Genomic DNA, 27,267 nt, shown 5'->3' on the forward strand with positions numbered 1-27,267 from the left:
CATTTTACCTAATGCTGTGGCTCCCTGATTGCAAGTATGATCAGGCAAAGCACCATGTTCGAGTAGTATCTTAACGATATCACTATGCCCTTGCCAGCTGGCAGAGTGCAACGCAGTGCGGTTTTCTAGATCGCAAGCATCCACTAGAGCTTTTCCATAGGTTAAAAGAAGAGAAACCATCTCGGTATGTCCCTGCCAAGCGGAAACATGAAGCGGCGTTCGACCCTGTAATATGAAGAATTGCAACTTAGCTATGTGGAAGTTGCACGTTTCCAATGAGCGTATTACTTCCAGGTCTCTGGTTTCCACATCGGCTTCCTGCTGTATGAAGTACTTGGACATCGCCAACCGATTGTCCAAAGCCAAAACATACAGTGTGCTTCTCCCATCTGCATCTTTCGAGTCTATATCAGCGCCGTTTGATACCAAAATTTGTACTATGTCGTAGTGCCCTTCTAGAGCCGCCAATCTAACGCCAGTAAAACACATTTGAAGGACCATTTTCGAAGGAAAGTTGGCTTTAGTGCATACCTTAAAGCAGTTTTTCCGTCATGCGGCCTTTGATCTACCGGGGCATTATACTTATCCATAAATAGGTTAACTAACGAAGTGTGGCCTCCTTGAGCCGCTAGAGTAAGCGGAGCTTTACCCTCATTGTCAGTCTCGTCGATTTTCGCTCCCGCTTCCAATAGCGCTTCACATACATCTTGGTGGCCTAAAATTACACTTTTGTTCCATAACTCAGAATTCGGTGCGATTTTAATCCAACTCGTAAGGCTTTAAGATTGAAGTATTTTCTATAGATTGAAAGTGTTCCGTGGCTACGTGCTCTCTATTGGAAATCAGGAAATTTTTCAAAGTCGTTAAAAATCAGGAATGCAAAAGGATGTTCGGGGAAAACGTTCATGTTCAGACCAACATTTACCAAGTCGCAAAAAATAAAGTCTTTTTGATTCTAATGAAATTTACGGCATTTTTAGATGTAAGACTATGAAAGTGTGTCTCTGATTCACTGGCGTCACAAATTCAAACATTTTTGACGCCAGAAGTGCTTTTGGGTGAAAATGCTCATTTTGAGACCAACATAGATCCAGTCGCAAAAAATCTGAATTATTTTCGATTCGAATGGGAGTATATTTCATAGACTGCGAAAATTGCTACTTGCTCTATAGCGCATGTTAGAAATTTTTGAAGCGAATAGTGCATTTACCAAACCGCTTAAATTCAGAATTCTTTTCGACTCTAATAAAATTATTAGGATTTATTCAGATTTAAATATATTTTATAGACTGAAAAAGTTTCACGTTGCTTCTTGAGCTAGATTAGGATAGATTGGAAGTTTTGAATGTTTGATTCAAAGAGTGTATTTTGGTGAAAACGCTCATTTTCCAGACGAACAAGGCAGTAAAAAGTAGGACTCTTTTTGTTTGGAATAAAATTCTCAGGATTTTTAAATTTTAGTATTTTCTAGACTGAAATTTTGCCACAGCTACTTGCTGTTGATTGGAAGGAAGTTCGGAATTTTTTCACGATGTGTGCACTGTCATGCAAAAGATCATTTTGTGGCCAGCCTTTAAGTCGGCAAAAATCAGAATTTTACTTGATTTGCATTAAATTTCGAGGAGCTTCAGATAGATGCCTTCTATGTACCGTATAAGTTTGAAGTTACCAATTTTCGAAGCAAGAATGGCATTTGGGAGAAAACGCTCATTTTGAGATCAACATTTATCAAGTTGCTAAAAATCAAGATTCCATTCGATTCGAATGAAGTACTTACGAGTTTTAGATTTAAGTGTGTTTTATAGTTATTGAAGGTTTCACGTTCCTACTTCAGGTAGACTGAAAGTTTTTCAGTTTTTGAATCAAAGTGCGTTTGTATAAATATTCATCAAGTCAGTAAAAAATCGGAGTCTTTTCGATTCGAATGAAGTTCTCAGGATTGTTGGATTTGAGCATTTGCTATAGACTCTGAAAGTTTACCCTAGCTGATTGCTGTCTATTGGAAATTATGAATTTTTCAATGGAATGTATGAGTGCACTTTAACGAAAACGTTTATTTTTCGAAAATCAGAGTTTGGTGCAAGTTCGATGAAATTTCAGGAATTTTAGACTCAGAAACCATTTGTCTTCTAAGTACTATGCAAGTTTGAAGCTGCTGCTTGCTCTAGATGCGGAGTTATGAATATTTTTTATTCAAAGAGCATTTAGATGAAATTTTTTTCCAGGCCGACATTTATGAACTTAACACTTATCGAGTCCAAAAAAATCAGGATTCTCTTCAATTCCAATGAAATTAGCAGCATTTTGAGCGTTTAGTCCATTTTATAGACTATGAAAGTTTCACGTTGCTACTTGAGCTCGATTGGCAGTTAGGAATTTTTTAAACAAAATCGGCACATATTTTACCTTCAAATGCTGCATAATGCAAGGGCGTCCATCCAGAGTTATCTCTGTGCTGCTCATCAAGACCTCTGTCTAGTAATTGACGAACCACTTCTACACAACCTGTAAACCAGGTTATCGATATTTTATTATGTAAGGTAAAAGTCATTGAATCAGTCGAATCAGCCGAACAGAATTTGAAAAATAAATTATCTACCTTGTGCAGCGGCGACAGAAAGCACCGTTCGTCCTTCCGAATCCATCGAGTCTATGGCGCAGCCCCAAAACAGTAGCAAGGCTACGACCGGAGCATGTCCCATACTGGCCGCTGCCCATAATGGCGATCTTCCACTGTTATCACAGTGATCTACATCAGCTTCGTTCTCTAATAATAGTTCACAAACATCCCTGAAACAAAAAAAAACTTGAAGCCAAAAACTAGAGCGAGACCTTAACTAGAAAGAAACTCCAATAAGCATTTGTCGCATTAAAGTAGTAAGCAGAAAGCACGCAACGTCAATGTTCTCGAATTTTTGGTCCCTATCGGTTGAGCTCGGCTTTTTACTCTTTACTTCACATTGTTAATCGAATATTCTGTTTATTTACCGATTGATACTTAATGATATGGAATATTTTTTCAACGTCGATTTCGATCCGATCATCTCAACACAGTTTACTGGAAATAGGAAAATAACTTTACCTGTGTCCCTCAAATGAAGCAACTAACAAGGGGGTCATTCCCTCCTTGTCCTTGTGATCGACGGTAGCATTTCTCTCCAACAGGGTGGAGACAACACTAACACCTAAACAAAATAATTTTTTGTTTATATAATTATTTAATTTGCACCGATGTTTTTACCTGGAGTTCGTGGGGCGCATAAAGCAGCCACTGATAGAGCGGTTCTGCCATCAGCGTCTGGATGGTTGATATCCGCTCCAAAATCAAGGAGATGATCCACAATTTCGCTGTGCCCCATGTAGGCTGCAGCTATTAGTGCAGTTCGACCCTTGAAAATACCACATATTGTTAGTTCAAGTGTTAAAGGTGAGTCTTGGTAAAGATAATGTCTTATTAGTAAGAAGCCTGTCAAGACGGGAATATTTTTGGAATTGGCGGTGTTTCAACAGTTTCACATTCCGAGATTCCCGAGTCCCGTTAAACGTTGCTTCATGATTGTTTTTCAGTTCCTCATTCCAGTTACTGTTCTAACTTACTTCATGATCCGTCAAATTTACATTGGCTCCATGCTGCAACAGAATTTTCACTATTTCTTCATGGCCACTCCAGGCTGCCGCCCTCAAAGCTGTTCGATTCTCCGCATCAACGCTGTCCAATTGGCACCCATGTTGAACCAAGAGCTGAACGACCTGAAAAAAAGTTTTACATGATTATTCTTCACTTGAATTTTTAATCATTTCCGTACCTCCGTATGTCCTCCCCATGCCGCTGCCCTCAACGGCGTCCAGCCATCAATATCTGCCTGATCAGCATTGGCGCCTGATTCCAGTAGTACCTACATTGGAAAACAACGAGTTTCATTATCGCACATAAAACTATAAACATGTTCTTTGATTATTGACAAACTCGTAAAATTTCCAAAAAATTGAACGGTTTTACAACAAACTTCGCTCAAACAAAGCGTTATTTAACGCCAACAATGTGCCAGGTAAACACACAAGCCACAATAAATCTAAATTTTTTTAGTGTTACTCCAACAATTCCCAGAATCTCGTGCTTTAAAGATTTACGAGCCCTTGTGACATGATAATGCTTCCTGGAGTACCAGACTAAAGCAACAATGAAAAATCAACACGGAACTCGAATGTGAAAGCATCGTAAACGCTGAACTGAGCCATTATTTTAAATCTGAGTTTCAATGACTTGAAGACAAAAAAATTTTGGTACAAGTAGCATTAGAAGGACTGCTGTTGGCAACAAAAAGTTAAGAAACTATACTCGAATAAGGAAGATCAACTCTCACACTTGCTGCTGCTAAGCTCTTAAGCACAACCAACCTGTTTACCTTACAAAGCAAATTGATTAGGCCGGATTTGAACTGCTTTTTATCTAAAGGACCGTCCTTCGTTTGCTTTAGTGCCGTATTCTACATAATAATTCCAATTGATTTCAAGTGGATTTTTCGATTATAGTACACAGCTTTCTTAAATAATTGAGTATTTTTTTAGAATGCCTCCATTGGTTGTAACAAAAGGGCCTTTATATGAACGTTCCAATTGTTAATTTGTTTGAATAATAATAAATGTACAAAGCGTGCATTTTTGTGGACGTATCAAAACATCAAAAAAGGTGACGAATGTCTCTAAAAGCATGAAATCTGCAAAAAATATGATCAATCAAGATGTAGCAAGTACATTTTTACAGCAAACAAGATGCATAAAAAATTAAGTAACGTTAATTAACCATTAAGTATATTTCTCGCTATTGTCCACATATCACGATAATGACAATTTTTCGTAAAAAAGGACACTTCTGAGTAGCCAGTTCTGAGTGACTTCATCAGCTGTTCACTTATTCTTCTAATAATTTCACTTGTTGCGTTTTCAAGCGCAATAGATACTAATTCTTTTCTATAGAAGAACGCTTTTTTTTATATAAACCAAGTGGATTTTTTCTGAAATACTGCTGTTTTCTCCAATCTCATTGCTTCCAAAATTTTTCTTTCTCACTAAAGTTAATATGAGCTAAATCTAAATCACATTAATTGAATTCAATTGTTGTCGTACTACTGAACAATTTGGAACTGTGAATATAAAAATATTAACTAAAATATGGAATAGAAAAGCAAAAGTAGGAGCAATTCCTTAATTTATGTCTGAAACAAAGATCTCAAAACAACCACTGGAAATGTGCAATTTGCTACTCTGAAAGTAAGAAAATCTTGACATTTTCTGGCATAACAATTTGGAACGGAGGCCCCAAATTTATGCGGAAAAATGTCTTTTAGAAACACTCTGTACTATTAATTATTACAATTAATAATGAAAAAATGGCCAGCAAAACAGAAGAGTTGAAACTTCAAATACTCTGTGAACACGAAAATCAGTTCAAAATGTAATTAATTTTTTGGAATCTTAAATTGTTTGAATTGCGCATTTCCAGTGTATGTTCTGCCGTTTCAATGCTTTCTATATTTATTGATTAATTTTCGATCAGAAAATAATTTGTTTTTTGGATAAAACAAAAAAATATAACTGACCAACAGTTCGACACCAAAAAGATTTGAAATGTTAAGAAAACTGTGATGAAATGATCTGTGTGTCAAGAATAACAAACTTTCCCTTAAGGGTTTAAATAGTTGACTATCAAATATTCAAATTAATTATTAACAACATTAATAAAACATATTATAACAATGAAATTAGGTTTTCATATTTTTCAACATTTTGACACAATTTTTAATTTGAGCCGATTTTGGACGATGTTTATTAGCAAAAAATTGAAAAGTTCTATCAGTAATAAAGAAAGAGTGGAACCTGCAAGAAATGTAAAGGTATCTAGGGAAGAATTATTTAGTTGCTAAATATGATAATTTAAAAATGTACTTTAAAGTTAAAATAAAATGTTCCTTTCTCATTTGATCTTTATAGATCTACGCAAACAGCTGATTGATGATGTTTTCATAAACACTTTCAACATAAAGTGGTTGGCAATAAATATCACCGTTTCATAAACTAAATAATTCCACTCAAAACATATTTAAAAGTGCACTAAAGATTTAATGTGGCATTCCTTAACCAGTCTTCTCGACTTTCGTACACCAACTGTACTCAGTGGGGGATATATTTTTTTCAAAACCACTTAAGAAAGCTGTGTATGTATAATTCGCGTGAAAATTGAGCTAAAACCAACCTTAACGACTTGAGCTTGTCCTAATCTGGCCGCAACATGGAGAGCCGCTTGCCCATGAAGATCTTGCAAGTCGAATAATGGTTCTGGCGATTGTTCGCTGGATGTGCTTGCCAATGACATCTGGAATTAATTCAATTATTTGCCAAATTAATTAGTAGAAAATATTCCTTTTACTTCTGTAAATTTATTTCAGATTCACTGATGCCCACTCTAATTAGTGCATAAAAAATAGGAAGCGTCAGCCAATTAAAAACAATGAGATTAATGAGTACAATGCTCGCAATTTCACTCGAAACGGACTCATTTTACCCTCTGCACTGGTGATGGGGAAGACAACGTAGATCTTATTAGCGTTGTATTATTTTTATATTTTATAGCGTTATTGAAAATAGTATTTTTTGACTTGATGTTGAGTTAAACAGCGAAACAAAAATATTAATTAAAACTGTGTGCAACTTTCAATCTGCTGGGTTTAATCGTGGTGAATTACGCACTTGAATGTTCCGAGTTGCAAGTTTGCAATATTTTTTATTGCCTCCTAAGTTTGCCCGGAAAATTCAGGCCATTCTTGGGTGTGAGTGAAATTTTCTCTAAATGTACCGTACATATGCACTGAAATTGTGTGCCACTTTTTTAGTTATGCGCTTTAAGGCGGCAAGTTGCAACTTTGACTATCTTTTTTCAATGCACCCTGCTTGCTTGAAAACACATCAAAGCTCGAGGAGTCCTCCAATTTGTGAAAATGCAGTTTAGGTAATTTTGAAGACGATCAGCCAGTTTAAAGTCGATATCCACACAGGCTCTGAAGTTAGTGAAGAAGCTCAAAGTCTGAAAAATCGACAAATTCTACAAAAAGAGAGCAAATTAGATTAAATCTGCCAGAAACATTCATCTACGCTGTGTACAATTTTCAATTCTCTGGATTTAACGCTGATGAAGTTACGCGATTGCATGTTCCAAGTTGCAAGTTTGAATATTTTAAAAATGTTTTCCGGTTTTGTTTGAACCCTTCGGAAAATTCAAGAGATGCTTGGGTACCAGTGATTTTTGGCATTGATGATCTTTCTTGCCTGAATATTTTTAGTCCAATCGTTAAATAACAAGCCCCTTCACAAAAGGTTTACTAATTAGCAAAAATAGATTGTGTTGTATTTTATCCGAAAGAACAGATATCGAGCGGAATTGCTGGAATTTTTTACTCCTGCTTGTTTTGCTAAATTTCAATATTAATTCTGCACTGGAAACTATATTTAAAACATGTATAAAACAGCTAATCTTTGTTCCTATAAAACGGATCTTCAATATTGTCGGGTTCTGCTGTTTTTGCTTCTTTATCCTCTACCGTTGCCTTAATATTGAGCCACTCTATGTGATATCTAGAATCGTAATCATGGTACGGAAACAACTGGAACTTTTTTGTTTTTGAGGTCCTGTTTATCGATTATTATTTTACGATTTTTTGCCGTTTTTCGATTTCTGCCTCGTTTTTCCATTTTTTACTGACCTAATCCATCGTTTATTATTTTTTTTGAGGACTTTAAAATTTAAATATTTATCAGGCATCCATTATTAGCTTTTTGTTAAAGTTAGTTTGAAGAAAGACTTTTTTTTTTTGAAGAAAGATCTTCGCTATTATTCGGTTCTATTGCTTTTTTGGTTAATTTTTTTTGTATTTATTTATTACATGCTTAAATATCGTACGGTCCGCTATTATTTTTCAGCTTGGGAAACTGTTCTTCCTGAGCTGCTCATTTCTTTTATCTGGAAGAGCAAACAAATGGAACTTTTTGCTTTGGTTTTTATCTCGCGTATCGATTATTCGTTGTTCTATAAATGCCGTTTTAAAGGTTTCTGTTGCGATTTTATGAATGTTAAAGCTTGCTCTGTTACATTAATTAGAAAATTTCGACTAAAATTCATGTCGTTTTTCAATTTCAAATTATTTTATTTTAGATTTTTTAGCTGCAATTTTACGTATCGAAAAACCACTTTAATGCAAAATATTGCGTCTGTGGATAAACAATATATTAGTATGAATAGTGATGTTTTTACTTGCATTGCATGTACCGCAAATATTAATTCAAACTGTGTGCAGCTTTCAATCGGCTTAGTTTACTGATTTTGGATTTACGAGCTTTAAGGCGTCAAGCTGCAAGTATGAATGTCTCTTCCAATACAGTCAGTCAAGCAAGGTTTTGCGGTACATTTTGTGACTTTAAAGCTCACTTAAAGCTGATGCTTTCGCAAGCTTTGCTATTACGATCGGTTGTTTGATATTTTGCTCAGAAACTCAACAAGGAAACCGGTTTTTGTCTAGTTGTGCTCTTCAAGTACTGAAGTTGCTTTTCAACGTTCAAAATGGATTTTACACTTTTGATGTCATAGCTGAACAAAAGCCGATTTTTCAATAGTTGCAAACTTGATTTTGAGTTTCCCAGTTTAAGATCGGAACTTGAAGTACTGAAAGTGGGGTTTTGAAGTTGTTCTGTAACCTTCAACGCTAATTTAACATCAACATTGAATGTGCATTAATATTAATCAGAAAGCGCGATTGAAGAGAATTTGTTTCCTTAATATTTAATTTAGCATTTAAATAGGGGCCCTTTAAAACATAAAAAAACGAACGAATTATGAGCAAACATTTAACTGAAACTATAGAAGACGTGAAAACGGCCAGCTATGTTTGTTCACGTTTGCCAATAAAAAAGTATCATGATAAGCAAACGAAATTTATAACGTTATAATATTTCCATCCGGACTGCACTCTGAGTACATCGTACGAAAAGCTCAAGATCATTTCATTTCCTGCTAATGAAACACGCCGTTTTTTCTTCATTGAAGGCCCAGTGCAGAACAGCTGGGCACCAGACCGATATCGTTCCATTGATAAATAAGTAATAAATTCGAATTATTGTTTTGCTTGACTCGGTCATTGCATCAATTGGATGATAAACCTTCGTCATCTGTTTTAGGATCTAAAACTCCAAACAATGGACCGAATAATGGGAACAACTCATTGTTTCTACTTCTAGTTCAGTCCTAGAAGCGATTATTGTTATTTGAAAGAAAAGTATAGCGCAAGTAAATGGTGCGTTTTCATTTCTTCCATTAATCGGCCTCTGCCTGTTATTAGTTGTTACATAACTCTGAAGAGCGCACAATGGCTGCTAACAGTACCTGAACAATTCTAATTATGCTGCCGCACATGATTGCAACGTGTCGACATACATATTTAATCAACCTATAAAATGAGGCATCTTAATTGGTATTCATAATTAATTCGGCAGTTAAACACAAAATGGCGCATTGTTTTCCACTGAAAAAAACCCAGCACAATTCTACAATGCGATGAAATCTTAGGGAAAAACGGGCCTCTATTCACATACGACAAGGTTTATTCCACTCTAGGCCATCGCAGTAGGTTTTACGATTGTGTGAAACGGTGTCAGCCTAACAAAATATTTACGAGATTTTGCAGTTTTACTTTCGGAATTCGGTTTAGTGGTTTGAGCGAAAATCCCGCAAAAATCACCAGTTATGCATGCGATTTCGTATTGATTTGGAAAATATTGTCGATTAAATTCCGCAGTTGATCCATTGAAGCAAAGCCCATTAAATTTTTATTAAATTACTTAAGCTGACATTCGAGTCGCGCCTATCTGCGATTCAGACGGATTTATTTAGTACTCACTTTCCTTGCCTTTATTTAACATGAATACTTTCGAGAAGTTTAGTTGATAATCACCTACAAGCGCTCTCAAGTGAAAAATTCAAAATCATGCTTAATCCCAGTTTATTTTGTAAAAGTTGAAAAACATAGACAAGGTGACTCACTGAAACTGACTAGTTCAGATGAACTTTTTTTGCTATCAGGCTGCGTTGTGGATTTATTGACCTTCGGAAGTAAAAAAAAAACTGTTACTATGAAAATAGTGAAACTTTTTCCTGAAAATTGTATTTGAAAATATTATCTTTTTTTAATTACAATTCAAACGGTAGCTGAAATCATCTAGTCTAAATTTTGTATATTAGAAAGCTTCATTTCAACCCTGCCTGTAGTGCAATGAAACATTTAGTCGAAATTACAGAAATGTGACTATCAATGAGAAAATTTGCTGATTTTCCTGAAAGATACTACTTTTACACCATATCTAACAAATGATCTCCACCGTTCATGTTCAAAATATTTACTTTAAAGGCGAATGAAATTATAATGCCGCGCGACAGAAACAAAACATGTACACCCTGTATATTTGGGAACTAACTGCTCAACAAAATCAATGTTACACTGGCAAATTTGGACTAACTGGATAATTTCTGACTGCTAAGAGCGAATTGATTACGGTTTGAAGCGTTATTTGGTGCAATTCTTTCTTTCCTATTCTGGGTCAGATAAAGTTTCCTACCTACGGTGGCCAATGAAACAATGCAAAATTGGTAAAAGTTCCGAGTGTTCTCAGTTGATCAAAAAACGATTCTTTATATTTCAACACCACACGCATTAAAATGGACCTCGTATCGCAAAAAACGTTTCTTTTGTTTCGTTCATCTCATTTACTTACATAGTAGTCTTAAAAAATCTACTTTTGGAATTGCAGTATGAAGAGCAGAAAAGTGATCGCTGCGAAGCCAAAAAGTTGAATTTTTGAGACCACTCTGTAAATAGACAAGATGGACAAAAAAATAAAAAACGGTTTCGAGCTATTTGGTTTACCTTTAAAATTTTGGGGTTGCGCTCCAAAAAACCTTGTTTTCGTCCAACTAGGAACGTGCCGAACTTGCAAAAATTTGAATTTTTTCATTTGCCACCCCTGTAGAAAATTTATCTGAGGTGCTCAATTTTTTTCAAAAACAGATGGGGCTCAATAACGCTACAAATCAAAACCAAATCGCTCCGAGCAATCAGAATTTATCCAGTACCAAAGTTAGGGAAAATTTGGCTGTGTAAAGTACATTTTGTTAAAGTTTCCAGACAATTAGTATCAAATCTGAAAAAGAAGACATACATGGACAGGGTGACCAAAATTGATCGTTTTTATGTGTTATTTTCTTTGTTAATTTGATTAAGTATAAGATACAGAATGAAATTGAAAAATGCTGAATTTAACTTCATTTTTTAACTCTTTTAACACTGAGAATATTTAAAAAATGTAAATACGTTTTCAATAGATAATCATTTGTAGAGTATAAATCGCCAAAGTAGAAAAGTATACCGGGTGTCCCAAACCTGTTGCCACATAAACTTGTGATTTTTAATGGTATATATTGATACTATTACATAGCCCTAATCTTCCGGAGTTTCATATGAGTCTTTAGCTCTAAAAATGAAAAAAAAATTCCTGTCTTAAGCGTAAGACATTTATCCAGCTTCAATGTGGAATTGAATTAAAGCATCACTTTCACCAGTTATTATAATGAACATTTGGTTCTAAAGTCTACATTTCAGCCATTGTTATAAGTCATAATGTGATGAAAGCGTGAGCCAATTTAAAATTCAAATACTGACTTCCAAATGCAAATCGCCTATGAATCATTTTGTTTGGATGTCTTTTCATTATTCTACTTTTAATTTTGCAGTTTTTCATCTATATTTCTCAATGTTTTCAACTGGTAAGTTTGTTTTTAATTATTTCCTTAGCCAATGAAGCAGAGGTGGAAACAAACAAAACAGGCTGTTTACGGAAGATTCACACACATTTCAGGAATACGATCGCTCCCAGATAAAATTCCAGCAGAACGCCAATGGATTCATTAAAATGAAATGCGAAAATTGTTATTCATCGGACAATTAATTGGGATCGCAACCAAGTTGCTGGTTACGGATATGATGGTTATCATTAAAACGTGCAATTTACATTTATTTCCGCCATTCACTCTTCGATTTGATAAATGAAGTAAAACTGCAAAATCCCAATATATTTATTATATATTAAAAAAAAACGTTTACTTTAGCGATCAAATTTGAACGATTATGAAAACTTAGACAGAGAGTGGAGAAATTGATCATTTTTCAACAGCACTAATTTTTAAGTTTGTACCTAAATGTAAAATATGCAGCGATTTAAAGAAGCTGCAACGTACTTTCAAAAGATAGCTTATTTTCTTTGCAGACAATGTTCATTTTCGACTTTTTCAAAATGAAAAATTGTTTGAGTTCGATTAAAAATAACCCAATCGAAATCATTATATTCTTAAATGAAAGAAAACGTGTTGCTGTTTATAATCAAATTTACTAGTATGTACAAAAATTAAAATTTCCACCTACTGTTTATAGAGTAAAGTCCATTTCTCCTCATGCTGCAGAAAAACAATAAAATATTCACTCATTTCACTGAAGCATTTCTGTGCTTCTATGTAAAGAGAAGATGTTTAAAATCCTATGCAAATTTGTTTTTTCAAAAAAGTTTGAAATAAAACTTCAAAAAAACAGCACACTTAAAAGCAATTTTCATGTTCTCTAGCATCGATTCCACCAAAGATAATTCGCTCTAATCATGACGCAATCCAGAGCAAACATCAATTTAAATTCCGCAATTATCTCGCCTATGAATTCCTGAAAGCATTTTTAACTCAGCAAAAAGACTTGATAGAAATGTATCTCGTTTGTCTGGTAAAGTAATCGTTAATGTTGCATCGGCTTAACAAACCTTTGTGGGTGTTTAAATTGCAACATTTTTGACTTGGCTATACACATGGCATTTCGGTGCAACTCGGTTTAAACACTTGCATTAACAAGATGCTCGTTTTACTGAAAAATGCAATGCAAAGCTTCATACCGTATTGGAATCAAACACGATCATATCCAGTTACATTTTGGCACTTATACAAGTGGCGACTCCTACATAAAGCACTTCTCATCGAAAGTTTACACAATCTCAACTTAAAACACTAATAAAATTGCCCGAGATAATCCCGAGAAATTCGCAATTGCATAGCGATTTTTCCCGCACCTGCAAGATAACAATTTACACTGAACCGCCTAAAAACACAAGCGCATAGATCCGTTCGATCGGTAAACAAATATGTTACTTGTAAAAAGCATTTAACTAAGAGAAGTACCGGCTTATTTATGGTATTATAAACACCTCGGCCATAATCTAGTAGAACTTAGCTTATTAATACGCGTTAAGAAACACGCGACGGAAATATCTACCGTTAGCGGTCTCGCAGGACTGACTAAAAAGTAAATTATTTTAAGAACTAATCAAGGTGTAATATGCAACATGACTAATGACAATGGATAATTCGTTGTTTTCGGAACTTTCTATAGGAATATTTAACTAATGGCTTGCAGCTTATTCATGCAATCGTGCAGTTACCACTGAGAACGCAGTTTCCTCAACGGATCTAAGGATTTTATTCGAAATTCAGCTCTTGCCTGTACCCATTGGCCTATTAACACCGTTAATTAAGCTGCAATCTTCTTGGAAGAACCTGCTTCAGGTTCTCAGTATAATAATGGCGTAACGCAACTTTCGAGAGATGTATAACACTTGGTAGAAAATAAGCTGATGTTTCAAACCAGTGTCAAAAACTCGTGAAATAGTTATTAAAAGTTAGTATTATAAGACGATGAGAAGAAACAAAAAATAATAATGTCATTGTCGTATTTTATACTGAAAAGCTAGAAATAGCAGAAAAGTTCATACGACAGAAAAAAGTTACACATAAGTTAACGCTCAAATTACTGTAAGACTAATTGTGAAATGCATTAAATATATCTGGATACAGAGCAATGTTCCAATAGTTTACTTGTTTCACAAGGTTCTTAACTTACTTTTGACAAAATTCCCTTTACCTCTGTAAAGATAATTTAAAGAGAATTAAGAGAGCATTTAAAAAAATGTAAATATTTTTTTTTATCTCTATTAAGAAATTGAAGCCATATAATGTGTAAGTAAAAGTACAAGGAAGGTTTACAATGGGCGGATAAAGTGGCAAGTCAATGGGAAGCGGAAACAGATAAAACTACATAAGTATCTTTAAATAACATTCCTAGAAGAAATCCAATAGATACCAGTAACTATTAGACATATTAAACCATCTTGTCAAACCTCTCTATTAATATTGTTAAGTACAAAAGAATAAAAAATTAATATAATATATTACAATATAATCAATTAATATCATCCACAGTTAAAATGAAACTGGGTGTTTGTGTACACTCGACGCATCGGCATATTGAAGCTTAAAATATTTTGTCGGTTATATCCATGCAAATACGCATATTTTGTTGTTGAAATATATATTTTTTAAATGTAAAAAAATGTTATTCCTTCTGGATAAATTTTATAAAAAAATGATAAAGGCACCCTTTAAGAAATAAAAACACAGTGGTGATGGATGGTTGTTGGCTTGGCACAACACAAACTTTAGAGATAGTTTAATGTGGAAGTTGTGCCGGGACTTTCGGGCACGACACTGACTTTTTGCCAAAAACTAAATAATTTTAGTTTTTAAAAACAATTTCAAACAAACAAGTTTAGACTGTTTTTTTTTGGGTCCAAACCAGTGTTGTATCCAAAGGGTGCCGAACATCTTCTACTGCGCTTAATTACTTTTCAGATTTACTCCTAAAGTATTTTTTTTATTAGAAACAGGTTTTTTAATTGCGGTTTATAGTAGCTTTTGAACTCGCATAATCATCACAATTTTTATAGATAGGTGAAATCAGAGAGAAGAATGCATAATAGAGCATTTTCCAAACCTCATCAACATAAAAAACCGATTTTGCGGCAAAAGCGTCTGAAAATTTTAATTTACATTTTGGTTGACAACAAAAAATACATTTAAAAATAAACATTTTCCAGTCCAAGTCCAATAAAAATTATTTTTGATGTTAAAATTGAAAACTCTAATTGCAGTTTTCCACGGATATCTCCGAAGCTCATTTGAAATTTAAAATATAAAATTTATGCACAAATTTAAGATTATGCTCAACACTTTATTTTACTCTTTATTTTTTATTTGTAAAGAACTGTACACTATAAACAATTTTTTCCATAAAATTCGTTGAAGATCGGAGAAAAATTGGACAAAGAAGATCGAAATAAAAGTTGTAGAAAACATAAAGAACCGCACAAGAAAAACCCAAATCAAAACTGTGTTTTTCCAGTGAATTGAAATATATAGCCTATAAATGCGGAATTTATGTATAAAGATTTGTGTAAAAACCTACGTTTCATTTGTGCAAACTCAAAAACAATGTATTAACGCAAAATCCATTAAAATGAAAGATAAAACATTCAACTACGTGAATGTAGTAATTTTATAGTATTTGTTTAACACCTGAAAAAACAATCTCTTTCTATATTGCAAAAATCAACTCAATTTTGCCACGGATTTAAAAGTAAAATAACAGCAAGAAGCTTTGAGAGATCACAGAGCAAAAAAGTAAATTTACAGAAGTAGCAAGAAGGAAAAATACAAAACATCAAACAAAAGCATGAATTAAAACAATGTAAACCTTGAGATCAAGACAAAGCATAATCTAAACCAAATTTTCAATAGCTTACAAGTAACAAACTGAAACTTTTAAAACTCAATGCGATCGTGGGATGGCAAAGAAATAGCAAAAAATTAGTCCGATTAGTTGCGATAAACAACCATTCCAGTCAAGTAAACTTAATTATTTAGGTCAAAGACGCCAAATGTTCATTTAGGGTCTATTTCAAATATCGACAAATCCCCAAGAACTCCTCAAATACCACAAGCAAATTTGCAAATTTCTTTTTTTTTCATACAAATAACCACTTTTTCCAATAGGTTTTATGAACTGAAACCGGTCATCAACAACGCTAATGCTTCCTAAACTATGTTGACCAAAACCGACTTTCAAACCACTAACAATAAAAGCAAATCTGCTTTTAAAGGCAAACTCAACAAGGAACAATGATAGTGCTTTCAACGTTTGTTTGGAAAAAATAAATATTCCGAATTACACAACAGACAGAACAGGTGCAAACCAGCAGGACAAACACAACGATAAGCTTCGAGCAAATGGTTTATTCATCATCGTTTGCTTCGAATGATTTTGCTCGATGCGATATACTTCAACAAAAGTCAACAACTCATTAAACCAATAAATATTGCATAAGACCCGGAGATCTCTCTCTATGTGACTCTGTCGAGTTTCCGCATATACAACTTAAAAATAATCAGGCCCCTTAGAGGGCTAAAAATAACCGCAACCGACACATTTAGTGTTCGACTAAGTGTTCTTTTTTCCAGAAAATCGTCGTCGCTCAGCGATAAATGGCGATTTAAGAAGCCTAAAATTAGATAGCGGCATGCTCTAGTCGAGAGCAACACATGGACAAAAATTGTTCAAGAAAAAAGAAATAAAACTCACTTGACTTTCGTAATCGCAGCCAGCAACATCATGCTGCTCAACAGCACCAGCTTCCAACAGCAATCTCAGCACTTTCTGATCGGTTGGCAAAAACGCTCCGAAATTCACACCGGCCATTTCATTTCCTTCCAGCAAACATTCCTCCACATTACAACCGCTGTTTATCAGCCACAAAACGGTTAGCGTATGCAAGTCCAGTATGGGATGTTGCTGAGTCTTGGACAGAGCGCCCTCCAACATAGTGCAAGAAGTAGCTGTGTTGTTGAGCGACGAAGCTGTGTTTGTATAATCGGTGACTAGGAGATTGTTTTCGCAGCTGGTGGTCATTAGCTGATTCGATACCTCAACGCTTTTGGTAATCTTGAAAGAAGAACAGAGAACATTGAAAGATTATTTTATGAAGATTAACCAAGATATTTCACATTTCATTACATTAAGTTTCATTTAAAAACATAACATTTTTTACCCCACTGAAAGAATTTTGTGCATTTTAAATGCTTTTTTGCGAGAAATAAATTTTATTTTTAAGCGCCTTTTTCGACAATTTTAGGGTTTTTAATCCGGACTCTCGTTATTAAATTATTCAATTAGAAATTTAAGCCATCATTGTGCATTATTAATGTTTCGTGAAAAAAACTGAGTGTACAATCAATTGTCCGAGCTTAACAGCTGTTTATAGACATTTTGTTTGAAATACACTTTTGCTCACTGGACTGTTAAAGATTACTAATCACGTAAAATAAATTTGTAAAATCATAAAAAACACTTGCTTATTCGCACATTCACATTAGGAAATGTATATCTAAGCTTGTTAACCAATCAGGAAACGCAGCCATAGTAATTTCACATAATTGGCTAATCAAAGACAATAACAGATGTAGAACAGAAGTGATAAAAATATTAAAAATTGTCATTAAGGTAAGTTAATTTGGCTTTTACATGTGGAGTGAATCAGACCTGCATATTTCCTTTGTAACTCGTTGTGACTAATTAAAGCGCAATTAATTAAAAAGTTAAAAAATTTACAAGTTCTCAACAGTTTCAACCATCGATACCTTCATGGAGTAAAATTTTTAAAACTTCAATTGGTAGATAAATTTTACGCTAAAATTGAATATAAGCAAGATTTATAGCACCTGCCTTCTGACTATCTAAAACCACAACGCTCATAGCTGGAAATGCCCATCTGGCAGACAACTAACAAATGCTCTAAGATAACCATTAAAATGAATTCCTTACCTGGTTTGATGTTTTCTTTAGCTTATTCACTTCAGCATAAATCGGATTCTTCTCCGACTCCGGACTCTTCAAATGGACGCTGTCAAAGTGCTCCTCCAACTTGGTCTCGAAATTAACATCATCCAAGTTATTCTGACTAGTTTCCGTATCCGCAAAGCTACTTTCCAAGTTTTCAATATTATTCAGCTCATAAGCCAATTCGTTTTCATACGATTTGGTCAATTCCTGAAAAAATCCCATCGAAATCATTGAAAAATCCACGCATTAATCTGTAGAGCCTCACCTGCAAGGCTTTCAAATCCGAATAAATCTCAGTGGAAGTTTTATCTAGGGAATTGCCAGCTTTCTCCTGCGACAGCTTATACATGAACGTAGGGCACTTCTGACTAGGCTTTTCGTTTAAAAACTGTTCCATTCGTGTGAGATGAAAGGCGTAATCGTAGATTTCTTGATTGTTCAGCACCTTGGCGTGAAGAGTGTAATACATGGCAAGAATGCAGTGTCCGTGGAAAATGTTGCATAGGTATTTTTGCGTGCAATGTTTTATATCTAAAAGCCACTCGGCAAACGAATGGTGAAACAGTCGAATTGTGCCATTCTTGGAGATCACAACGACTTTCTTCAGCAAATGGAACCTTTTGCGGAAATCTTCTATGGTAATCTTGGAGTTGTTTACCTTCACGATATCAAACAATAGGGACTCGTTTAGAGCACATTTAGCGGCTAGAATCACGTTTAAGAGTGGTTGGACTTTAGCAAATTGTCTTCTGTTAAACAACCTCTGGCACAGCCACAAGTACAAGCCATTTAACGTTCCAGGGATTTCTCTAACTTCCCTCAAAACGATAAAACTCTCTGCTACGCCGTCCAATACTTTCTCGAGATATAAAAAACATCCGTTGCTCTTAATATGTAGTTGATTAAGCATTTCGGCCGTGTCTCTACTTATGTGCTGTCTTAAGCTATTCTCCTGGTCCAGCCTGGCTAGAATGTATTGCTGAACGTCTCGAACCACTTGAGCTTTCCTGAGGTCGTCCAAACTCAGTTTTCTAAACCCAGTAAACATCTTGGCAATGCTTTTGGATTGTTTCTTTGCTGTGCAAACCAACAAAAGCCATTGCGGGAATAGATGGTGATGGTTGGCAAGTAACTCGGCTATCGTGCGTGATTGCGAGCTTCTTTCGCGAGGTTTAGAGCGCGTTAGGGTGGAGTTAGAATAAATAAACGAATGCTCGTCAATGGAATCAATGATTATAAACAACGACGTTTTAGGAGGATCTATTTCCAGAAGGGGGAATAGTAACGCTCTTTTCAGACAATCGTCCGGATTGCTTTCAATGTTCTTCGCTCGCAGAGCGATCTGAATCTCCGGATCTGATTTCAGCTTTTCCAAATACGCATCTGCAATTACTGTGCGAGGATTAATTGGCATATTAGGAATTGGAGCTGGATCAGGCACTTTTTTGGCTTCCAATGTCGGGGACAGGAGATTTTCCGAGTAAACATTACTATAAAGACTCTCCTGCGGCAGGTTGCAGTTCTCAGACAGATTTTTATCATAGGAAGTATTCTTTGGGCTCACTGTTTCACCTTGTTCTTTGGCCTGCGCTATTTTCCTCCTCATGCTTCGCTCTTTATGACTTTCGGTCGAGTGATTCAAAATTTGCGTAACCAATGATCGCACAAATTCACTCAACGACAGACTTTTCTCATTATGGCCTTGCAAGAAGTGATAACACAGCAATCGACGATTCAAGGTCCGTTGCTGTCGGCCTGAAGGTCCTTGTGAAGGCCAGCAAAGTTCTGAACAAAACGTGGTCTTTCCACATCCAGAACTTCCCAACAAAAGAGCTCCGCATGTCTTTGACACTGGCCTTTGATCCAGACAGTGGAGAAGCTTCTGAAAGGCCCACTCCCGACAGTAAAACTTCTTTCTATCTTCCGCCATTCTAAGCAACTTTCAACAATTCTCTTTGCGTGCAAAAAATACTCTAACTTATTTGTCAGCAGGACGCCAATAGGGGTTACAATCTTTCTCAAGTAGTAACAGTTCCAGTCTTATACGTTTTGCCAGTTTAGGTGGGTATATGAATTTATTAGTAAGCTCACTACATCTTTATATGCTGGTGGAAATTACCTTTCTCCCAAAATATTGAACTTTGCGAGTTTTATGCGAATGGTTTGGATCGATGCCATAATATTTGCTTATCCTATGAACCTTCAGCTGGAAAATAAAGTTTCAGTTAAATCAAATGAAAAAAATGCAACTTGGCAAATATTTTGACGAATTTTATAGCTGATACATTTCTTTACTGTTTTCCGTTTTCAACAACGCAACTAATTGAAATTCCCGGTTTTTTGAATTCCAGTTGCAATAACTTTGTAGCCCATAACATTTCATGAAATCAATATATTTTTCATTCAGAATTATTAACATAAAAAATAAATCAATCGACGGATATTTTGCAACATTCCGGATCGGTTACAATGTTAACGCAAAATACATAAAGATTGAAATTATTCTGCGATTATTTCGAGCAAAAATAATCCAGTTAAATAATAAGAGCTAGAAGTCTGATGCAATGTGTTTAACTGACCCTGACCCAAGAACTTGCTCAATGATATCAGCTGAACATGTTTGACAAATATTTGTGATTCTAAACGTATTTAAGATGCAACGAATATGATAAAAGGAATTTTCAAATAAATCATCATTACATAATTATAAATAAGGAAATGGACAGGAATAGTTGTGCCAAGAACAATGTTTGATTATCATTCCCCAAAACAATTTGATTAAATTGTGTGCGAATGAACATATAGTAGATGTGGCCACTATTTTCATATCGAATTTACGTTTTAAAAAGTACAATGAAGTATTTCAGGCAATGCATGACTGACAAGCTTAATTTTCACTATTCCTGCCATTGATTCGTAACTTTATCTTAAATTCCTTTCTAAGTAGTACGTGACTTTCTCGCTGACTCTTATTACAGTTACTTTCCATTAATGCTAAACAATTCTGCATAGTCCTGCCATATAATTTTGATGATCACTAATAAAATAAAAAACCTGACTTATTTGTAATAAACAATTTGTAAATATACAGAATAGTGTAAGTTGCTAAGCCTTAAAGGCAGTTTGTTATGCACGTAATTATGTAATAAAGTCTATTAGCCAACCAGGGCAGACTATATTCTCATAATTAAATGCAAGGATTTATTAAGACAAATTAGGCGTAGCAACAATGATTTATTAAACTATTCAAGACAAGTTCACATGGGATGCAAATTAAAATTTTAAGGTCAGTGAGATGAGTCATGTTTATTCAAAAAAGGAGAGTTTGTTTCGATTTGAAATACAACCACTTGACACCCTTAAATAAGCACCAGTAGGGGGCCATTTCGCCAATGTTATTTATTTAAATTGTCGAAAACCACTAATTGAACACTTTGCAACAATACCAAACGAAAAAAACATGTTTGTTTTACTTTCTAACTGAGGTAAAACCTATCAATTGTTGTACTCTGCTTAACGCTTATCGTTGCTTCGATTAAATTGAAGTTAAACAGATTGTTTATATAGTTTAATTTATTATTTTCGAATAAATAAAGGATAAAATTATCCGTGACTTTGGAGGCTCTGAAACACCCACCTATTTCGCGAATATCAAAAATATACAGTCTCATGCATCAGCTTACCTATTTTGACTAAGTTAACGCACTTCGAACTAAAAAACCTTAAAAACTAAAACACTTTAATAAAAAATTTCGCTTTATTTATGCACTTTTTGCCATAAATATTTTTGGTTATGACAAAATTGATTGTCAACACAGTGCTTAAATGTCATCATCAGATGGCGGGCTGCGAGAAATCATCTTTGACACTATATGGCGCTTAATTCAAAATTTAGCACTTTGTCAAAACTTTACCGTCATTTGCAGTCAAAATTTACAGTAAAAAGATTTTTTTGAAGAAAACTAAGAAAGTTTTAAGTTTGTAAACATGTCGTGTGCGCGTTGCGGATCTGGAATATACAAAACCGAAGATTTTATATCTTTGAACAAGGTTTGGCACACCAGTTGCTTTACTTGCTGTAAGTTGGTTCGATTTAAATAATTTCAGCCCATTTTGAGCCTTGAAAGCCATTAATTGCGATTAATTTCATGTTTAAAGCTTTCATGCCGCTGCCATCTATTCTCGTCGCTTGAAACCAGGCGAAAATGTATTGCGCTAATCATTTCGGCTACGCCAGTCTTTCGCAAGCTTTAAGCGTATGCCACAAGGGCCCGGTTTGGATTTGTATACAGGGTGCCCCATAAGCACATTATCCACATTATCAAATGGCTCTGCTACATTCTGTGGCTCAAAACAAGACAATCAGGCCTAACTTTATATAATGAAAAACTGTCTAGCTCCCATGCGGTTTAAAAGCAAAATTCTTCAAAAATATTTTTGATTTCTTATATCTGAAGAATTATCAGATGGATAGATGGACAATTTTTGAGTGCCTTGGTACAAAAACTTGCATATCTTTTTATGTTTTAATTAAACAATAGTTCTTTCCCGATATTTTTGTGCTCTTGGTAAAATCTTGTAGGGTTCACAGTTTTTGCACAAACAAACATTTTTTCTTTACTTTACATTTGCAGTCAGTGTTTGAAATTGTTGAATAGCAAGGAAATATAAATAATTGGGTTGCACGAAATCTATGAGCGCTAGAAAAGTTCGCTGAGAACACGAAAATATCTTTAAAGAGTTCATGGTTAATAGAAACAAAAAATCAATAGTAGCAACGAAAAAGTTTTGCAAGTTTTGCACCAAGATACTCAAGAATTTACTACTGGCTCAATGTTGATGAACGAATTTGATCAAAATTTGAGCCTTACGTAGGAACAGATCCACAGCAAGTTTCATTGAGAACCATTGCAAAGATACCCATTTATTACAAACAAAGAAAAATCCGAGAATCTTTGCATATCAATAGCAGGGAAGACAGACATTTTTTTTTAAATAAGTCTTAGGTCCGATCGTTTTCCTTTGAGCGAAAAACTTTAGCCGTTCTAGTTTTATACAAATTTCAGTGCCCTAAAAAGTTTTTTCTTGCAAAAAAACTTGAGTTTTTTTGTTGAAACTAGTAAATTTCATTTTTGGTTCAATTAGTTCATGTTAAAAAATAGTTCAATTGTATTTCGTAATTATTTTCTTCATTCCAGTGCGTGATCTTAAAAGGAATATATATTTTTATTTTGTTCCGCACTGGCTTTCTGCGGCCAACAAAAGCACATTGCTGTGAACCATTCATTACGAACTTTTCTAATTTTTTCGCAGCATTAACGATTAACAAGCATTAAATCTATTAACGTGTTTTTTCCCATTTCCCACTTTTGATTGCGAAAAAGGCAACCAATATTGAGAGGTCAAACTTAAAAATGTTTAAATTCATCTACTTTTGCAAAAAGCTCCAATCGAACAAATACTGCTGCACAACTTAAAATTTTACTAGTTTAATCTTTAAAACAATCACTCAGGACAACTGGAATAAAAAAATAATATTTTTTTTCTGTACGGAGATCAGAACAAGAATCAGACCCGCTGATTCAGATTTTCAAATTTAATGCAAATAAAATTGACCAAACTTGTACTTATTCAATTACTTAAGGATCAGCAAAACAATTTTGAAATTACAGACAATTCGATTAAAAAATAGACAAACCCTCATATACTCACCGAAACCCCTGTAAATGTTGATAAATTTATTGTGTCACTGTGTGTCAAAATTTCAGTTAATTTCGTTTTTCATCTATTTCCTCCGTTTATTTTAAATTTTGCTTTGTTTAGTTCAGTGTAATAAAGGGCTAAACAAAGACACCGCGAAAATATTCCAAGGGGAGCTGTTTTGCGAATGTTGCTACACTAGCGTCATTGAAAAGCTTTTTGAGGTAAGCTCTAAATAGCCGAATCTTAGTATTGGGTGAAACTAAATCTAAATAACTTGGGCAAAATAAATTTTCAGGTAATTTCGTCGCCTTCTCTCAATAAGCCTTGCAAGGTACTTTCAACGCCTAGTTGCGCCCTTAGCAAGACATTCGTGCAGAAATTGGCGACTTGCACCAACCGAACTTGTTGCGAGACGAAAGAGTACTGTTTTCCTGCTGAAAAACCCGTGGTAAAACGTAAAAGGGAGTTAAAAACAGTGAGGTGAGATGAGGGTTTTCTAGGTTTGTCCGTCCAGAAAAGTTCACTCATGCAGCTGCATTCCGAGCGAGAATTTTGCGAAAAATGAGTATTGTTTCATTTTTCCTATTCCAAGAGAAGTGGCCAATTATTATAATAGGGCGCACATGAGGGCAAAAGCTAAGTAAGAAGAAATCATACAAATATATATTAAGAGTTGATTGGTAAAGTAGAGGCAGGAAATGTTCACTAAAATTTTAATTGGATGTGGTTGGAAAAAATGAATCTTAACACAATTTTTTAGCCTTAATTTAAAATAATGACACTCTTTCAACTAATTTTTGGAAAATTTTTATCCCTTGTCTAAGTTATGATTGTTTTAAAAATACTTATTAGTTTCTTCGTTTGCGTGTTATCTCTCGTAATTTCGATTTTATCCCGTTATTTACATTTTACTTTTCAGTATCTGTCTTCACTTATAAGTCGCAATATTTCAGAAATTGTTGGCAAAAAGTTATAAAATATAGGTATTTCATAATGCTTTCAGGCATTTAGGCAGTCGTGGAAAATAATTTCGTTCTGATGTCTAGTGAGCACGAGTGCATCTTGTAAAAACCCGAAAAACCCAACAGATTTTCTCTCCTAATCTCTGGTTCATAATATTCTTACAACTTTTTAACATATTTTATGCTTATCATAGGTCACCAGTATTCCATACATTTAAATAGTTAATTTGGTTTTGTTCTTGCCTCTTACCTGAAGATTGTGAAGCTAGATTAAGGTTTTTCATATAGTTTCTTTTCTTTGCCAGCGTTATCTTTCGTCTCGCGTTGATTTCTCTTTCTTTGTAAAGATTTGCTCACTGAAAAACACGGAAAGGTAATTTATAAAAATTTTTTGGGTGATTACTCTGTCAGTTTTGTTTTGTTAAAATGTTCTCAGTTACTTCAGATATTAAAATGTAATTACATAAGTTTCAAGAGCAATCATATTTAATTTAACTCATTCAATTAATATTGTTGGGCACATTTCGGTTTTCCAGCAGAACATTGAAAAAAAAACAGAAAAAAATAATTTGTTAACAATCACATATGATAATTAAAAATTAAAACTCCGTACGGTTTATCTCTCCGTGGGGCATTTTTATCTGTCTAAACATTACAATACATTTTTCTCCCATAATTTTTTTTTCAATATCCGTCTTTTCATTTTACAATCGCATTCATTGACGTTCCTGTTTTAGGATTTTCTAATTTTTTTTCAAGAATCGTCAAGCTTTACAAATGTTTATCTAAAAGTGTGTTTAAAAAAGTTTCTGAATCAGGTCACTTTTTCACTGTTTCAAGTTTTATTACGTGAAATTTTACGTTTGATTCCAACTTAGAAATCCGGTACTTTGCAATTCGAACCCAAGATGTCCAGCGTGCAGTTGCAAGAGAACATGTAATGAGCCACCAAAATGTTCCATTCAGGTTCGGGCATTGAAAAACCAATGTGACTGCAAAAGTTGCCAAAAACAGCCGGTGTAAGAGTCTATTCTATTCTATGAAAGGACATGTTTTTACGACCACCAAAGCGATTTTTTTACTCTCCAGATGCAACACACCAAAGAGATGTTGCTGCTTCAAATCACCTGACTCCTGCCCGCCCATTTTCACCACTGGTTGCAGTTGCTGCCTTCCATCGGAGCCAGAATGTTTTAAACCATGCTCCCCAAGGTGCCTCCATTAACCATCTAATTTTTTTGCTGGCAAAGCACCTGAAAGTTTTAGCCCGCCTTCGGCACGTTCTTCAGCTCCAGCTTGCCAATGTTACCAAAAACACTCATGCAAACCTTGCTACCCTCCATGTAACTACTGCCAGAAAAAATGCTGTTCACCACCCAAATGTGCTCCAGCTAGGCCTTGCCCTCCCGCCAAGTGCTGCCCGCCGAAAAAATGCCTTCAGAAGATGGAAGGTTGCTGCCAAGAGGTAAAAACGTGGCTTTTAAAGCAAACACGTTCCAGCTTTTCCAGTGTTTTAGACCCCAAAATATTGCTGCAAAACTCCGCCTCCCACATGCTGTCTCCGAACTGCTAAGTATTGTGTGTGCGGGAATTTGAATCCTTGCAACTGCAAAATGGCACAAATCAGAGCACAGTGTGTTGTGTGTTGCAAAAGATGTGACCAAAAGGTACTGAACGTTAAGAACAAGGTTTAGCAGACGAAGGAAACTGAGTTTCCAGGTATATGCGGCTGAAAAGGTTCTGGTGTCGTCTGGAGCTTATCACAATAGCTGTTTCACATGCTACTGTTGCAGCAAATGTTTGGACGTGAAAAATGTTTACGAGGGATGCGGTGAAATCTACTGCAAACGTAAGTTGTCTAGATGCAGGAAAGATGGTTTGTTTGAAAATTTAGTGATTTTTCAGAATGCTACAACCACTTCTTTGGTATCCAGTATTACGGCTTTGGAGGGCCCAATTGCTAAGTTAGCTACTTTGAAGGGATTCATTTGTATTGTGTTCAAATTAAAATCACTTAAATCTAACATCGTTTTGCGTTGTTGCTGTATGACCCGAAAAATTCAGAAACTGTTTTGAACCACATATTTGGTTTGTCTTTAAACTTTTGGTATTGCAACCCAACTAAAAGCATGCCAAACTTTCCAAAATTTTGGTTTTTTTCATTTGCGACTCTGTCGAAAACTCGTCTAAAATGCTTAATTTCTATTAAAATACCGACTAATAAAGAACAAATATCGCTAAATAACAATTCAAACAGACACCAAATCGCTTGAAGTAATCAAAATTGATGCAGTTCCAAAGTTAGAACAAATTTGGCCTTTAGGTTAAAAAAAATACTGCTTTTATTTCAAATTATTTGATATTGTCTTATATGACTTTATTTTAATTTTAATGTTCTAAACTAGTTGACGCACAATCTTATCATGCAAGATCGGCATGAAATTCTAAACAGAATTAATCAAACTACTTCTATGGTAGAAAATTCGATTTGGTCGTGTAGTGAAAGACATATTTTTGCGTTTTGACTATTCATTCAATCGTCTGAATGGTTCCACTCATCAACTAAAATATCCGTAGAGTAAAGTTAACAAATTAAATTGCAAACAAGAACTGTATTAATGGAAGTGTGAAGTCAGAAAATAGTTCCCTCTATTGCTTTTTTGATGTTGTAAAATTAGTAAAAGTTTGCTTTGATTTGCATGTAATGTTCGTTGTTGAAGTGTACTTTCGTAAAACCTTTC

The 27,267-nt window shown here is 34.8% G+C and overlaps 2 protein-coding genes across 9 annotated transcripts in view; one reads left to right on the top strand and one right to left on the bottom strand.

Annotated features, from left to right (window-relative positions):
* LOC109537115 (ankyrin repeat domain-containing protein 50) overlaps positions 1-19,802 on the bottom strand; it is a 26,087-nt gene extending 6,285 nt beyond the window's left edge. For 4 of the 7 annotated variants that reach the window (XM_048665518.1, XM_048665522.1, XM_048665519.1 and 1 more), the window contains exons 1-14: positions 18,127-19,802; positions 17,844-18,068; positions 16,605-16,964; positions 6,254-6,373; positions 4,407-4,487; positions 3,807-3,896; positions 3,598-3,750; positions 3,242-3,389; positions 3,083-3,185; positions 2,600-2,790; positions 2,407-2,505; positions 532-715; positions 289-469; positions 9-225 (exon numbers count right to left, since the gene is read on the bottom strand). In XM_048665518.1, the coding sequence (XP_048521475.1) occupies positions 9-225; positions 289-469; positions 532-715; positions 2,407-2,505; positions 2,600-2,790; positions 3,083-3,185; positions 3,242-3,389; positions 3,598-3,750; positions 3,807-3,896; positions 4,407-4,487; positions 6,254-6,373; positions 16,605-16,964; positions 17,844-18,068; positions 18,127-19,791 (3,817 nt within the window). In that variant the 5' untranslated portion in view covers positions 19,792-19,802. The remainder of the gene's footprint in view (positions 1-8; positions 226-288; positions 470-531; positions 716-2,406; positions 2,506-2,599; positions 2,791-3,082; positions 3,186-3,241; positions 3,390-3,597; positions 3,751-3,806; positions 3,897-4,406; positions 4,488-6,253; positions 6,374-16,604; positions 16,965-17,843; positions 18,069-18,126) is intronic. The other 3 variants (XM_048665524.1, XM_048665523.1, XM_048665521.1) reach the window with 2 other exon arrangements.
* A 1,945-nt stretch (positions 19,803-21,747) lies between these two features.
* Positions 21,748-26,550, top strand: LOC109537114 (keratin-associated protein 10-9). 2 transcript variants are annotated; one of them, XM_019903691.2, is made up of 10 exons: positions 21,748-21,939; positions 23,685-23,785; positions 23,860-24,012; positions 24,065-24,204; positions 25,405-25,545; positions 25,616-25,738; positions 25,793-25,991; positions 26,044-26,193; positions 26,246-26,375; positions 26,432-26,550. In XM_019903691.2, the coding sequence occupies exons 1-10, from the start codon at positions 21,849-21,851 to the stop codon at positions 26,488-26,490; spliced, it is 1,287 nt and encodes a 428-aa protein (XP_019759250.2). In that variant the 5' UTR covers positions 21,748-21,848; the 3' UTR covers positions 26,491-26,550. The 2 variants fall into 2 exon arrangements, with proteins under 2 accessions (XP_019759250.2, XP_019759251.2); XM_019903692.2 differs by having other exon boundaries at positions 23,860-24,009.
* The last annotated feature ends 717 nt before the right edge of the window (positions 26,551-27,267 follow it).

This window comes from Dendroctonus ponderosae, unplaced genomic scaffold (assembly GCF_020466585.1).
Source record: "Dendroctonus ponderosae isolate FM_Combo_2020 unplaced genomic scaffold, Dpon_F_20191213v2 Dpon_F_20191213_4, whole genome shotgun sequence".
Taxonomy (NCBI): domain Eukaryota; kingdom Metazoa; phylum Arthropoda; class Insecta; order Coleoptera; family Curculionidae; genus Dendroctonus; species Dendroctonus ponderosae.

What these genes read in the sequence shown, in the direction of transcription:
- LOC109537114 (XM_019903691.2), top strand. Translation starts at nt 21,849, where the DNA reads ATGTCGTGTGCGCGTTGCGGATCTGGAATATACAAAACCGAAGATTTT. An exon ending in TTCCTGCTGAAAAACCCGTG is followed by an intron (nt 24,013 to 24,064) that starts GTAAAACGTAAA and finishes AGGGTTTTCTAG; the next exon opens with GTTTGTCCGTCCAGAAAAGT. An exon ending in TTTAAACCATGCTCCCCAAG is followed by an intron (nt 25,739 to 25,792) that starts GTGCCTCCATTA and finishes TGAAAGTTTTAG; the next exon opens with CCCGCCTTCGGCACGTTCTT.